General features: G+C 40.9%; 1 protein-coding gene across 4 annotated transcripts in view; it reads left to right on the forward strand.

The window, feature by feature from the left end:
- Positions 1-13,529, forward strand: part of LOC109875518 (serine/threonine-protein kinase MARK1) — a 94,554-nt gene that overhangs the window by 26,327 nt on the left and 54,698 nt on the right. For 2 of the 4 annotated variants that reach the window (XM_031798887.1, XM_031798890.1), the window contains exons 3-4: positions 2,251-2,304; positions 12,958-12,981. In XM_031798887.1, the coding sequence (XP_031654747.1) occupies positions 2,251-2,304; positions 12,958-12,981 (78 nt within the window). The remainder of the gene's footprint in view (positions 1-2,250; positions 2,305-12,957; positions 12,982-13,529) is intronic. The other 2 variants (XM_020467843.2, XM_020467844.2) reach the window with 1 other exon arrangement.

The following is a 13,529-nucleotide window of genomic DNA, read 5'->3' on the forward strand; positions in this document are numbered from 1 at the left end:
TGAGACCGGCAGTTATTTGCTTGACAATAAAAGGCCCGCAATTTCACGACTGCCATAGCCCTAGTAGTGAGTGCATACATTTTGATATGTTTTGTAGTGGTCCCCGGTGGGAATCGAAACCACAACCCTGGTGTTGTAAGCGCCATGCTCTACCACCTGAGCCGACAGGCCATGGTGCACTGGTCTGCATAGACTCCAGTCCTGGACGAGACATGTTTTATTTAATGCAGTGTTTCTTAATAGTCCAAACGCACAGCCGCTTTCCCACTATATTGCTATAGAATTTTTGAATGCCTTTTTATATGTAATTCCCAAACATTCTAAGAATTTATGAACATGTGAAAATGACTAAGTGGTCGCTTATCAGAACATTTAAAAATGTGTAATTCTCCTGGGGGTGTATATGAACATATTTTAATACGATTTGATGTTGCTAAAATGCTGTCAGCCACTTTAAGACAAATCAAGAGTTAACAAGATATGGCTGCATTGGTTGCTCTCACCACCCGTTGACCTCAACCACTCAACAATTCTCTTTCAGTGTTGGCCAAAACCTCAGCGCATTTTAAAAAGTCTACTCTTGAAATGGAAATAACTTTGGCTGGGAACTCTGACCCAGCATGAGCCACAGTATAGGTTAAATTATTGATGCAATGTACGTCAGTACTCTCGCCAGAGTGTTGAGTGAGATGTTGTTACGTGTGAAATCAAACATTCCGGTATGCCTACTAAGAGATTGGATGATAGGATGCGAATGCTTATGGTCTCGCGAGCTTGCTGTTTCTACCCAGTAATGGTGTCTGATTTACATATCCATATTTCAGAAGAGGAGGCACTGTTCTTTGCAAGGGAGGTATATTCTACGCTGCCTGTGATTTGCATTGTGCTAGTGTCATATCCTATCCCCAAAATGATTGTGCGTTGATTATAGTGATTATGGTTCATTGTAGTCTAGGGGACTGATGCAACCTTTCTCAGTGACTCTTTAAAATGATCTGGGGAGTACGAGAACAATTTCACATGCGTCTTTAAAGGCACAATCTGTAACTTTCACTTCAAGTGCAGCAGTAGCCCTTTTGACTGGTTTCTAATTTGTGGGGGTGGATCTGGACAAATGGAACTGCCAGTGAGTTATTATAGTGTCTTTTTTTAAATGGCGCTCTTGCTGAGAAGTTTGTACACCAACACAGGCCCAAATAAATGACCTTTTTCCTCCTCTCAATTCCACTCTATGAAGCAGTTAATGTTTTGCACCAGGAGGACCAAACAGCAGCACTGCACCAGCTCAGATTTGAACCAACAACCCTCTGATTCATAGTCCTTAAAGCAGCCACAGTCAAATTAAGGGGTGTCGCTTTAACTGTTGGACATAACTTGTCTCTTTTAGAATGGTTAATCTTAGAAATGATGGATCGACACGAGCCTCTGGTCTAGACCTTGATAGAGGAAATTGGCCGCCTACCGCCTTACACTATGAGCATGTAGGCAGGTCGGCATCACGTCTGAGGCTTCCGTTTAAGATCCGTCACTCAGTGGCCAGGGTACGTTTTTATTTACCAATATGAAAGGAACCTACAGAGCCTGTGTCGACCTCAGCAGTCATCTCTAGACATTTCTAAGAACAGTCTCATCTGAAATGATGGTTGAGGAATGTCATTACAGCCACCATCTCTGTGTGTGGGGCTCGTGGCTGTCGCTGTGTGCGTCCAAATTACATTCTCATACTGTCCTCCATTCAAAACATTAATCAGTTTGTGCATTTGCAGCCTTCCTAACAGGGACAGCGTTTATCTATTTTGTTTCACTGGCAGACAGCAAGAATTAGGCCTGAATAGATTTTCAATTTTGAGCTCGAGTTACCCAACCCAAGGCTGTCGATTCTGCATTCTGGCGACTTGATCTCCCTGTTCTGAGGAAAGCACACCTTGTGTGGTGCTAACCATGATGCTAATTTACCATTTAATCATAACTTTCTGGCTGTATCCTAAGTGGCACCATATTCCCTATATAGTGCACTACTTTTGATCAGGGCCCATAAGGCTCTGATCAAAAGTCGTGCACTATACAGGGACTATGGTGTAATTTGTGACACAGCCTCTCTCGGAAGCTCCTCAGGCTCCAGTAAACCTGGGTCAGGATTAGAGGATCAAAACCTTCCATTGTCAAACACAAAATGGGTGATGTCACAGGGCTTTGGCCTGATGTGATTGGTGTGTAATGTCTATTTCTTGTTTGTCTCTGCTTCCGAAGGTTGCCGTGAAGATAATAGACAAAACGCAGTTGAACCCCACTAGTCTACAGAAGGTAAGGCCTCACATTCAAACTTCTCTTTCTCTCTCCCTTTTTCTCTTTCTTCTCTTCCTCTCTCGCTCTCTCTGTTAAACACGGTCTATGATGGGTCACGTCAGCACAGAGTTCAGATGATATCTATACAGCCTCCCTTTTGGGTTTTGCGTCAGACACCGGATGACATTGTGTATGAGAGACCAGAGCCACACAAGGGCCATGCTCGTGAACTTTTGCTAAGACCATTGGTTTAAACCATTGGTCTTACATGGCTTGTTGCTATCTTTTCTCATAGGCCAACGTGGCAAAATTAGCCACGATGCTGGGGCCGACTAGCTGAGCAGATAATTATATCCTGTAACTAAATCCTTATCAGCCAATAAAAATTGTTGATGTAGTTGGACCTGATTCCAACACTTTTTCACTAAAGCATCCTTACCAGAAATCCAATGCACTACATCCCATGCAAATATGTGTTTGTCTGTGGCTCCGTGAGAGACCAACAGTAAATGCTTATTACCTTTGATGCAGTGCTTTCCTTGGTTCGGAAATGTGGTTGGGCCTATGCTAGGCCTTGTGATATTTAGAGCAACCTTGTTGTGTCTAGGTCTGATAGGAGGGGCTTAGCCGTAGATAATCTGGGTTTGGTGGAATAGGATTAAGTTGCACCTAGACACTGATCTAACATCAGTTAAGTCATTTTCACCACCTAATTGTCAAAGGTATGACGGGGAGGGTAAGCTGGTCCTAGATCGGTTGTTAATTGAAACGTGTACCTAGAACGGTGTTGGTTGACAGTGTCTTGGTGCGAACTGCACCCTCACTAGATCCCTTCCAGAGTAAGTGTTTTTTAAAGTGTTGTCCTGTGTTTTGAAACGTAACCCATCTGCGACACCTGCAAGACTTTTCTCTTTCAAGTAACTTAGCTGTGACACAACAACGAACCTGAACCAAAAGCTTCTGTCCATTTCAAACCCAGAGCTTATTTGTGAGCTCTATCCATGGTCTCGGGGGAAGTGTGTTCGGTTCACTAGAAATACGAGCCTCAAACGGGAGACAGAGAAGCATACCAGGTCTCCTCTTTTTGCATTGAAATCCAAACACCAACAATCCCCTCGATAGAGCTTTGGCAGGATATGTCATCTGGTGCGGCCTGGGGAATGAAACGTTGGTCATTACAATACCATTATTATAGGTTTACATGCAGACGGCTCCTAGCAAAGCACACAAATAAACCCAAGAATTTGTGGGATTGCTGAACTGTAATTTCATAAGCTAGCGATTACTGATTTATTGAGTAATCATACATTTATCTTGATTTAGTTGGGAAAAAGACCATTGGGCATGTTATTATCTTAATGTTTTGGGTATGGGTTACGACCGTTTAATGGATGAAGAAAAGTGTGGCATGACGATTGTATACAATCAATATGTGGGCCTATTTTGTGCCTCAAATATGCTAGGTGTATCTAGCTGGTCTTGTGCTAGGTGTAACTAGCTGGTCTTGTGCTAGGTGTAACTAGCTGGTCTTGTGCTAGCTGTAACTTGCTGGTCTTGTGCTAGCTGTAACTAGCTGGTCTTGTGCTAGCTGTAACTAGCTGGTCAAGTCACCATTGCATTTTCAGCCTTTTAAATGTATTCCTGCATATCTATATACGGTGGTATATTAAAGGTCCCAATACGTTTTCATCTTAATATCAAATCAAGAGTTTTCTGATTTTATCAATAACAAATGCGGCAAAATACAGAATGTAAAATGCACATAAAGTCAACATTGGATTCAGTCTTATCTGGTGAACTGCTGGGTCCTTAACTTTGGTCTAATAATTTTCCCATAATCTCAACTGTTCCCTTTCAATTGCTACCATGCTTATGCTTTTCATATGTTTTCTATAAGAAACATTTCAATTTAGTCCTATCCATATATGCCAATTCTCACGAATGTAAAGGGTTTGGATGGAGTGTCGCCTTGCGACTTCCGCTTTTGGAAGTTAACATCACAGGCTTCCAGTTGTTTACACACAACGCAGTGTGTGCTCGCGTTTCAGCTCAGTAATAAGTCACGTAAGAGTATCCCTCTCGCTCATTCTCTCACACAACAAGCAGTTCTGGTGGTGGATGTCATTCAGAACACCCTGCATCGGCCAGTCTAGGATGGGTGGATGTATGGATGATCTCAAAAGATAGACTGATAGATGGACATACAGAGTTAGACAGAAAAATATCATATTTTAGGTAAAGCTTTCTTTTAGAACATGAAACAGGACATAGGCTGGCTTGTGACTTCACAGGAGGCAGAATCTGTCAATAATGGCCCGAGACACTTATAATGTGAGGGCCATCCACGCTATCGTATTCCAGCTGATCAATAGCTCGCATTAGGCCACATCCTCCCCCAGCCATGGGTGCTTTGTCCTTCAACACAAAGGATGCACATCAATAGTCTAAAAAGGCCTCCTCCTCTCGTCTCCTTTTCTTCCATCTGTGCATACCTGAAATAAGGTTGAATATAAATAGTTTAGAGACCTCGTTTTATTTCCAAGCGAAAGCAAATTCCTAAAAGGCATTTGACATATTGCTGTCACTTTATCCCGTGTTTTCAGATCTGTGCAGATGGAGAGGAAGCCGCATTAGACTATCGAGACGCACGCGCCATGAGTTCTCGTGTTATAAGAACACTGTGTGGGATCTGTTACCCCGCTACTATTCTGCTACATGTTTTTTCCCGGTGTGGTCGGAAAAGCTGAAATTGGCCCACGGTCTGCCCGTCAGTTACTTGACCATGCTGCAAAGTACCTCCCAAGGGAAGGAATTTTCAGGGCCTGTTTTCTGATTAATCATTTGAGACTGCTCTCTGATTCCCCCACAAGACACATCTCTGCTGGCTCGCTGGTGGAGCAGTAGACTTGACCAGGACATTTTTGATATATTTGTGCAGCCTATAGTCCCATACTCATAAATTACCCCTCTAAAATCTTGAGTGGAATTTGGCCAGCATTGAGTAGTTCCCAAACTGTGTGGCGCCACCCCTAGGGGTGCGAGGGGTCAGCAGGGGGGGGGGGGGGCTTTCAACTTACTCTTGAAAGTTGTAATGGTAGAATGCACAAGGTGGAATTTCAAAATTGGTAGTGTAGCATCTGTTTTCCTTTTGTCATGTCAGTCATTGAGTCCAGATCAACTAGCCCATGTCAGATAACGTTTTTTAGCCCATAGATTTTGTGGTAATGTTTGAGTCACTCAAATATCACATGAATACACGTTAGACATAACAAAATGTATAGAATTGCAAGAAATAACCTTTAAACCTGCAAAATGTTCTCTCCGTAAACAAGAGGGACGTAAACAGTTTGTCATGAACAGTGCTTGTGCCTGTGGAAGTACACATGGCGGGAGGGGGCGGGATGTTCCCCAATGCTGGAAGGGGGGGGGGCTGAGTAAAACATTTTTGGAACAGTAAACAAGTATGATCTGTAAACTTGCTTTGAAGGCTACATATTGGCAAGAGAATGTCCAAATTGTTTGTGTTGCCCTCCGAGTATCAAGTATATATTTTATTTGTGGATTTAATTTTTCTGCTATTGCCTCTGTTTTTCATGCTGCTATATCATTGGATGATAAACAATAGTATCCTTATGTTATCCTTATCCCAAGGCAGTGGAGGCTACTCAGAAGAGGAAGGGGACGAACATCCTATCAGTGAATTTTTGTCTAATTTAAATGGATTTTTATTTGGATTTACACAAAATAGTGAAGTGAAATGAAAAAAAGAACTTGTTTCAAAAAATAAATATAAAATAAGAAGAAGTGGTGCGTGCATATGTGTTCACCTCCTTTGCTATGAAGCCCCTTAAATAAGATCTGGTGCAACCAATTACCTTCAGAAGTCACATAATTAGTTAGATTGCACACAGGTTGACTTTATTTAAGTGTCACACGATCTGTCACATTATCTCAGTATATATACACCTGTTCTGAAAGGCCCCTGAGTCTGCAACACCACTAAGCAAGCGGCACCACCAAGCAAGCGGCACCATGAAGACCAAGGAGCTCAACAAACAGGTCAGGGACAAAGTTGTATCACCACAAAAACCTGCCCAGAGGGGGCCGCCCACCAAAACTCACAGACCAGGCAAGGAGTGCATTAATCAGAGAGGCAACAAAGAGACCAAAGATCAACCTGAAGGAGCTGCAAAGCTCCACAGCGGAGATTGGAGTTATTTGTCCATCAGATCACTTTAAGCCGTACACTCCACAGAGCTGGGCTTTACGGAAGAGTGGCCAGAAAAAAGACATTGCTTAATTTAAAGAAAAAAATAAGCAAACACTTTTGGTGTTTGCTAAAAGGCCTGTGGGAGACGCCAAAAACATATAGAAGAAGGTACTCTGGTCAGATGAGACTAAAATTGAGCTTTTTGGCCATCAAGGAAAACGCTATGTCTGGGGCAAACCCAACACCCCTCATCACCCCTGAGAATACCATCCCCACAGTGAAGCATGGGGGTGGCAGCATCATGCTGTTGGCATGTTCTTCATCGGCAGGGACTGGGAAACTGGTCAGAATTGAAGGAATGATGGATAGCGCTAAATACAGGGAAATTCTTGAGGGCAACCTGTTTGTCTTCCGGAGATTTGAGGCGGGGACGGAGGTTCACCTAACAGCTACACTCAAGTGGTTTAAGGGGAAACATTTGAAATGTCTTGTAATGGCCTAATCAAAGCCCAGACCTCAATCCAATTGAGAATCTGTGATATGACTTAAAGATTGCTGTACACCAGCGGAACCCATCCAACTTGAAGGAGCAGTTTTTCCTTGAAGAATGGGCAAAAATCCCCGTGGCAAGTTGTGCCAAGCTTATAGAGACATGTCCCAAGATACTTGCATCTGTAATTGCTGCAAAAGGTGGCTCTACAAAGTATTGACTTTGTTTTTTGGTCGAATATTTTGCATCTTCAAAGTGGTAGGCATGTTGTGTAAATCAAATGATACAACCCCCCCCCCCCAAATCTATTTTAATTCCAGGTTGTAAGGCAACAAAATAGGAAAAATGCCAAGGGGGGTGAATACTTTCGCAAGCCATTGTGAAACACTTAAGTTATCAGTTTTAGATTATCTATACTAAATATATTTACATTAGGGATGTCAAATGATGAAAATAATGGAGTTAATAGCATTAGTTAATCGCAATGAATTCCTTCTTTTTTTTCTTTGCTCAAATTTGGCCCTAAAAGATTTTTACATTTAAAAAGCATTGCATTGAGTTACAGGCAAACTATGCTTTGATTTATAAGGTACGGCAACACAAAATGATCTACATCAGAATATTTTAATAGGAATTTTCCACATAGCTTTAAGTAGGCCTACTCGCTCATATCAATGTTCTTGATGCCTAACACTTGCACACAGCAGTCTCTCGCTCTCTCACTCACACACACACACACACACACACACACACACACACACACACAGCTTTAATTACTGTTCATGCTTCAAGCATTCTAAATTATTGTAACTATAGCAGGGTTCCCCAACTGGCGGTCCGAATTTGGCTTGCTGGTGATTTTATTTGGCCCCCCGAGTTCTCTAAACAAACAAATAACTACTTAAAAAATATATATAATTGATGGATATTAAACACTGTAAAAAATACCAGCAAATAATCTCCAAGTAATTTTTTAATACATTTTTTGGGAAATCTGTGCCAAAGTATTTCCAAACCTAATATGTGATTGTGTACAAATGTAAGCAAGATTTGAGATTATGTTTTAGTCAAATGTTATCTGTTTGGGATTCTTGCAGTCAAATTATTTGTAGGCTTAATTATGTTCTGGCCTGCGGCTGAATCTCGTTCATGATCCCTGGACTATAGGGGATACAAAGAACAGAGCTCTTAAACTTGTCCAACAATGTTATTAAAACACTTTAACCATCTGTACTGTTCAGATAACTTTACACACATAGGCCTGCATATACTTACTCTCTCATTTTTATTTAGATTTGTATTTTATGTACTGAGACCAAGGTCTCTTTAACAGATGACCCCTGAATTACAAAAAAGACATGCAAACCAAAAGGAAAAGTACGATAAACACATTCTTCAGTAATATGGTCCTTAATCAGCTTTTTGAATTGCCAGAACATCAAATGTAAAAAAATTTTTTTGAAGATTGTTCCACAAATGTTTACATTTTTATTTAACCTTTTATTTAACCAGGTAGGCCAGTTGAGAACAAGTACTCATTTACATCTGCAAACAACAACACAGTTACACATGGAATAAACAAATGTACAGTCAATAACACAATAGAAAAGTCTATATACAGTTTGTGCAAATAAGGTGCAAGAGAACTAAAAGTTGATTTAACAAACTAGAGACCAAAGGAATTTACAGGGTTAGCCATCCTTGAGACTGGGTGTCGTAACTTGTATGTCTAAATGTTAGTAATGATGTTAGGTGCAGTGTGACTTTTTGTAAAAGGGCTTAATAAATGAAAACATAGCAATGTGTCAACCTATGTGACATCAGAGGGCCAACCAACTTTCTGGTAGAGAATTACTCTCTCTTCCTCTCGCGCTCACACTTGACTATGATTTTGATTACTCCATTGTTGGGAAAGAGCAAGCGAGAAACGCATTTCACTGTACTCTTGCATATGCAGCCTACCTTTTGAAGCATCTCTTTGAAGACCCTGTTCCTTTTCAGTTCTTCCTGTGCCATTCAAGTTTGTGCATAGCCTAGTCAGTGGTCAAGTTCAGGTTGCTAGCTAAGTAACATGACTAGCTAACAAAAAATATGTTGTTAAACCAACAAATAGCGCCTCACGAGTAGTTTAAAATGGCCTGTGACATGCGCAACAATCCACGGCAGAATGAAAAAACAGCTCCGATGTTTTATTTATTTAATATTGGGCATAACTTTTCACACGATTTTGGCTAGAGGCACACGGTCTTCAGCCATGCAAAGCCGCAAGCACTGCCTGCAAGCAGTGTTGTGTTCTGCTCTTAAAAGGGTCCCTGTGGTGAAGAAATGGACACATGATTAACGCCGTCCAAAAAATATGCCGATTAAAAAAAAAAAAGTCACTCATTAACTTTGACAGCCCTAATTTACATCTCATTAAATAACTAAAACACACTGTTTGCAATGGTCTACAGTAGCTTCAACAGCACTTTATAAGGTAGTACCATGGTGTTGCCGGATGACAGCTATTTTCCCATCCTCCTCTGGGTACATTGACTTCAGTAAAAAAGCTAGGAAGCTCATGGTTCTCACCCCCTTCCATAGACTTTCACAGTAATTATGGCAACTTTTGGAGAATGTCCTCCAAACTGTCTGAGCTTTTGCAGTATGAACTGATATGTTGTCCACCCAATAAAAGGATCAGATAATTAATCTAGTTCTGAAAGCATAAGCTACAGCAAGCTAGCACTGCATACAGTGGGGTGAGTGGGGTGAGTGGTTGACTCAAAGAGAGAGACAATAGTTGAACAGTTTTAAACCAATTCATTTCTTTAAAAAATGTAAGGAGAAGCAGCAGTGAGAGGGTTAGCTATTTTTCTTCTTGGTTTTCCTTTTCACTTAGCTAATGCAGCTAATTTTGGCTACTCAATAACCTGACTCAAACAGAGGAATGCTGTTTAAGTTAGCTAGCTGGCTAAGGCTATCCAACACTGCAACTCTTCCAAGTCAAGGTAAGCTTTCGGTTGTGTTAATTTATTGCTACTAGGGCCCGACTGTCTAACTGCTTGCTGTACACTACTGTGTGATTGTACACATGGATCGGATTAGTATCATGATACCAGAATTTGATTTTGATACCGACGCAAGGTTTATTATCACGATACTCGATACCATAACGATACTTGATAGCATGGCAAAAAAAAAGAATATTAGCTTGTCACAGAAATCAGCGTATTTTGCCTTATTTGCATATTACAAAGCACTGGGCTAGTGAATTAATGTTCGCTTTAGCTGTAAGCTAGCATCCAAATCGGATGTGAGATACTCTATTTATATGAATCCTGTCAAGTAAAATGGCCAATAAGGGTGCAATCAATTAGCTTAATTTCTCAGATCAAATGTATATTTCAACAAAATAATGTTGCAGGAATGCTAATCTTATCTGTTTCTACAACAGAAATGATTTCAGAGCAATCTGAGATGGTGGGTGTCATGGCTTGCTGATATGACATGGAACAACCCAATGCAGAGATCGAAAGACTCGTCTTTGTGTCTGTGCCATAATGGAAAGAGGGCTCAACTTCTGGAAGCAATTAACAAGCCTAGCTTAACAAGCCTAGCTTAACAGACATTTTTTGTGTGTTTGTCTCGAAATGTGCAGCCCTGCTTCTGCACTGAACAGAGATTAATGATGTGTTCAGTGCAGAAGCAGGGCTGCACATTTCGAGATGGCTTTTGGTTTGGATGATAAACCGGTGTCCTGACTCTCTGAGGTTATTAAAGATCCCATGGCTCTTATCGTAAGAGTAGGGGTGTTAACCCCGGTGTCCTGGCTAAATTCCCAATCTGGCCCTCAAACCATCACTGTCACCTAATAATCCCCAGTTTACAATTGGCTCATTCATCCCTCTCCTCTCCCCTGTAACTATTCCCCAGGTCGTTGCTGCAAATGAGAACGAGTTCTCAGTCAACTTACCTGGTAAAATAACGAATAAATAGAAAATAGCAGTATTTGAATGTTTGTTTGGTTAAATGTGATACGCCGTGTGTAACGTCCATTTTTATAGTTTACTCCGCTACTTGAGTCATCCCTCTCCGCTCTCTCTCTCTCTCTCTCTCTCCCACCCCGTCACTCAAGGAGCGCATTTGTTGTTGCTTGACCACGAGACTCTTTCGTTCAGTCTGCATGGTAAATACAGCACATGCAACAATCTTGATGACGATGTTTCCACTTTGATCTTAAAATACATCCACAAGTGTTCTATAATTACAATATTAGTTTGTGTTCATTACATCTTCTGCAAACAGCTAGTTTGTATTTTCTTGGCAAGTTCAGCTAAATCGTGTTAGCCACTAATAATAATCGCTAGTTAATAAAAGTACTGAGTCAGCAAACGTAGCTAGCTAATACAGCCTGATACCAGTACTGGTGGAGGCTTAAATCAGCATGTTGTTTATGCAATAGTATATTTTAAATCAAAGAGGAATAGGCGAAGCATGAATATGTTGGCTATATGAATAAAGATTTAATGTAGCCAAAGATTATAGGGTCCCCTAGGAAACACTCACCATCACTTTGGTTTCTAGTTATCCCTGTCACAATAACTCGTCCATGGCATTTTCATTCGTTGTCAAACAGCACTGTATTCAAAGTGCCCACTCTTACTTATATTCTAACTACAGAATCATAATAAACATTCTATTTCCATGATTCCAGAAGTTCACCCAAGTGTTTTGATCTAAATCCTAATTTGGTTAAAAATAAGGCCTAGTATTTTTGCCCATATCGTGGCAGTGTGGAAATAATCTCATGAGTGCAGGAAATGCAGAAAATGATGGAATTGCAGGAAATTATTTTAGGTTGAAGTTGAATTGAACCGTATAAAACAATCCGACTGGAGAAAGACCCATTGAAGTAATTTCGAATATATGTGTTGCCACCCTAGGGTTATGCACTACTTATAAAACAAATGTAGAACTTTTATTAATCAAAAACATATATTGTCATACCGTCACAAATTTGAAAAATACCACAATATGATATTTTGTCCATATCGCCCAGTCCTTTCCCATATATTATCCTACCCATTATTAGGTAGTAAGGCTGCTTCATTTCTTTTAGTTTGTTTCCTCTCAGTTTAAGGTTGATTTTGCTGTATCATTTGCTTTAATTGGCTTTTCAATTGGTGTACTCAAGTGTGTTCCATTTATAATTACTCTGAGCTGTAAAGGCCATTTATACTCTGCAGTTACCATAGTAATACTTGAACAGCTAGCTTACATATAATTCTGATATAAAGCCTTAAATTCTAAAACTACTGTAACACTACTATAATAATCATCTACATCTCAGTACTAGAGCCGTCACTACAGACCCTAGTTCGATTACAGGCTGTATCACAACCGGCCGTGATTGACCCATAGGGCGGCGCACAATTTGGCCCAGTGCTGTCCGGGTTTACAATGATGGCCTACCATTATTTACAATGATGGTAGGCCATCATTGTAAATAATAATTTGTTCTTAACTGACTTGCCTAGTTAAATAATAAAATCTGGTCGTCTGGGGTCGACGGGATGAAAAGTCTATCTTCCAGAGCTTCCTGTCAACATTGCAGACGCATTGCAGAGGCAATCTCCTCCAGTCCGGTGTCGCTCCTTAGCTGAATAATGATGTTAGTTGTACTACTATTGAGTAATAATAATACAATACTAGTTAACACTGCATATTCCCTGGGCTGGTACCCCTCTGGTCTGTCTGCCGTGTCAGAACTAGACTCTGTTGCGTTCACGAAAGACAATGGTTGTGAGGGGAACAAAGGGATAGGACAGCATCCAACTGTGATCAATTGATCTGTCACTATTGTTGGGGGAGATTTTTGGGGCCGATTTTTGGGTGTCGTGAGAAAGAGGCCCCACCCCTCTCCTGCTTCCTGTTGCTCCATCATTTAGCGTTTTGCCTTTCTCTCTCCCTCTTTCCATCTCTTCTTTAGTTTCGCATCTTGCATTCTAAGCAGGTAGGTGACCTTTCTGCTCCCTGACTTTTCCACCCATTGTCTGTGTGTGTCTGCGACACATTCATTGTGGTGTTTGCTCTTATGTATGTTGTCAGCACATATACACATGCCTACACAAACCTGTGTGATATATGTTCACCATATTTTGAAGTTCATACACTGTGAAAGCACTGTGCACATCACTTCTCACTCATTCCTATGTGGCTGATCACCCCCCCCCCCCCCCCCCGCCCATTTGTACGGCTTCTTCTGTGATAGGGTTTCATCTTTTTCTACATGGGGAGAACGAAACGTGTTTGTATAATGTGACAACATGGCAGCTGTTCTTACTATGGCTATCTGTGTATAAAATGCTAAATGTAATTTAGTTTTTTGTTTTGTGCACATATTACTTCAATAAACAAGTGTCTTACAAGGCACCAATGGGTATATGACACTGGAATCAAATTAGTAGCAAGCTAAGGGGTTTGGTGGCATCCCCCACCACAACTCTACAAAATCAAATTTGGTGACATCTTTAACACCCCAATAACATAAGGGTTAGTCGT

This window comes from Oncorhynchus kisutch, linkage group LG20 (assembly GCF_002021735.2).
Source record: "Oncorhynchus kisutch isolate 150728-3 linkage group LG20, Okis_V2, whole genome shotgun sequence".
NCBI lineage: Eukaryota > Metazoa > Chordata > Actinopteri > Salmoniformes > Salmonidae > Oncorhynchus > Oncorhynchus kisutch.